At 31.1% G+C, this 2,316-nt stretch overlaps 1 protein-coding gene across 1 annotated transcript in view; it reads left to right on the top strand.

Moving 5' to 3' along the window:
- Positions 1-2,088, top strand: part of TRIADDRAFT_62672 (uncharacterized protein) — a gene marked incomplete at both ends in the record, with an annotated part of 5,508 nt that extends 3,420 nt beyond the window's left edge. Inside the window, 4 exons of the mRNA XM_002118614.1 lie at positions 429-512; positions 1,179-1,280; positions 1,618-1,683; positions 1,894-2,088. Coding sequence (XP_002118650.1) covers positions 429-512; positions 1,179-1,280; positions 1,618-1,683; positions 1,894-2,088 — 447 coding nt within the window. The remainder of the gene's footprint in view (positions 1-428; positions 513-1,178; positions 1,281-1,617; positions 1,684-1,893) is intronic.
- Positions 2,089-2,316: the final 228 nt, after the last annotated feature.

Genomic DNA, 2,316 nt, shown 5'->3' with positions numbered 1-2,316 from the left:
CCCAAATTTTAGAAAAATAAGGGCTTTATTGAATCTTATACAAAGATCAACTACACACAGCTCAACTCTAGCCGAATACTACCACTAAAGACTTCTAGAAAGAATTAACAGAATAGTCTAAAGTTGCATGCTTTTATACTTTTCGTAGCATTCGCAGCTACAATCCGCACGGCAACCTTTTACCTTTTTTTACACATAGTTAAATTATTCTTAGTAACACTATTCTGCTGCGGACCATCATTAATCCGATATGGATACGACTACAGTATTTACGTAGACATTTGTAAGACAGTGTAATATTGTATTCTAAGTTGATGATACATTTAGTAATGTCTACCGTAGGTGTTGTGTTCAACATGTGATAGATATTCTCGTTAGAGGCTTAAGTATTAAATATAGCTAGCTTAGTAACTGTAATCCTTTTGAAGAGGAGCGCTACATTGCTCACACTAGAGCTTCACGTGAAAGGTGTAAACTATCCTGTATTTGAGATGCTAATACTGAAGTGTGTAGTAAGTAAAGGTGCTAAGACTGTAAACGCGGAAAAGTATATAAGCGAGTAGTTTTGTATAGTAAGAGAGTTCTTTCTCGTTAGAGGTCCTCTGCTAATCGATTACGTCGAGCCTTCTTAAACGAGGTTTTGTTCAATAAATCTAAATTTTCTAAAGTTTTGAAGATTCTTAATCTATCAACCTCACAACATTATTCACATCAGCCAAAGTACAATGAATTAACCATATCCTAATATATGATTTACAGTTCTATTTTTACCTATAACCTTATTAGTAACTTAACACCTTACTGTATATATCCATCTGTACTCTAGCATAGAGTCTATACCACTACAGTCTATAGTTATGGCTATCAAATATATCTTAGGATAAATATAGAAGTTACGCTATCGTACATTATACTAAACATGGCTAACAGTCTACAATCACAATACTAGGTTATATTACAATTCGATACATATGATATTTTATCGCATTGTAAACTAAGTCATAAAATTGAAGTCAAGCAATAGCACAATACTCGCCAGCTATAACACACTTGTTATATAAACTATCAAGCTGAATTCCGCCGGATGATTTTACATTTTGATTCTATCGAAATAGAACAGATCTAATCATTTGTAAGACGTCTAATGCTGTAAAATCATTGAAAATTTGAAACTGTAGGCCGCTAAAAATTTCATCAGAGATGCAGACAAACTAAATTTCACTTTGATCACTACAGAAGCTTTTTTTACTTCTCCAGTAGAACAACTCAAAAGCATTAAGGTAATAAGTTGAAGTTATTTATTATAATTAGCACAAATAATCAGCTTCATAGTATTCATTTAAGTTTCTATAGTTAAGGTAGTAAATTATGTTATCATTGAGATGTTACTCTAGGAAAAAGATCGAATAATGGTTATTGTCCACGTTATAGTATCATTTTATCTAACAAAACATTGAATTTTAGAATTACTTCAATAATTATAATTTTTAAATTCTAAGTACGAAGCAAGACTATGTGTTTATCCCAGTCTTTTGTACTTAGTTATATTGACTATTTTAGCGTAGTTTTCAATGCTTACTCATAAGAATCAAATTTTAATTGATATCTTTTCTATAGGAGAAAGGTGCTAAGATTATTTTGTTATTTGCCAGTGTAATTCCTACCATCAAATTGTTTTGCGAAGTAATGCCGAATTGAACCATTTTAACGTTGTAAATTTTTAATAGTTTTAATATGAATAATTAAAGGTTACTTAATAAGAAGACATAAAGTTGACTTATTTTACATCATTGTCACCAATTAGTCACTGCAACGACTATTAATTACATTTATAGAAATTTAATCTTACGTGTATATAGCCGATTTCCGTATTTTGTAATTAATCTTTGTTAGGTTTATCATCAAAAAATGTATGGGTCGCATTACGTTTGGTTTATAACCTATGGATATACCAAGAATTGGTGGAGAGCATTTCGTACAGATGCTAATGTTAACTGCACGTCAGAGCAATTGGAATTAGCAATGTCATCCTATTTTACCTTTAATAATGTCGAGCTTGGTTCTGATGAAACGACAGTCTCAGGGATGGTAAGCGTTGTCTCTGATTATCAGATATTGATACATAGCTATCGTATATCATTTTACTAATATGAACTTTCTACACTAGCAAAGTTATTTCTGCTTTCGTAAGATGATCTGTCTTGTCTGTGAGTGAGATTGTTTTAGCTTTAGCTCGGCTATCATGAATTACTGCAGATATATTATAGAAAATACACAATAATGAATTTTATTAAGATCTTTGATTACAATTTTATT

The sequence above is a fragment of the Trichoplax adhaerens genome, genomic scaffold (genome assembly GCF_000150275.1).
Source record: "Trichoplax adhaerens TRIADscaffold_290 genomic scaffold, whole genome shotgun sequence".
Lineage (NCBI taxonomy): Eukaryota > Metazoa > Placozoa > Uniplacotomia > Trichoplacea > Trichoplacidae > Trichoplax > Trichoplax adhaerens.
The sequence above is the reverse complement of the archived record's forward strand: the minus strand, read 5'-3'. Positions and strand labels throughout refer to the sequence as shown.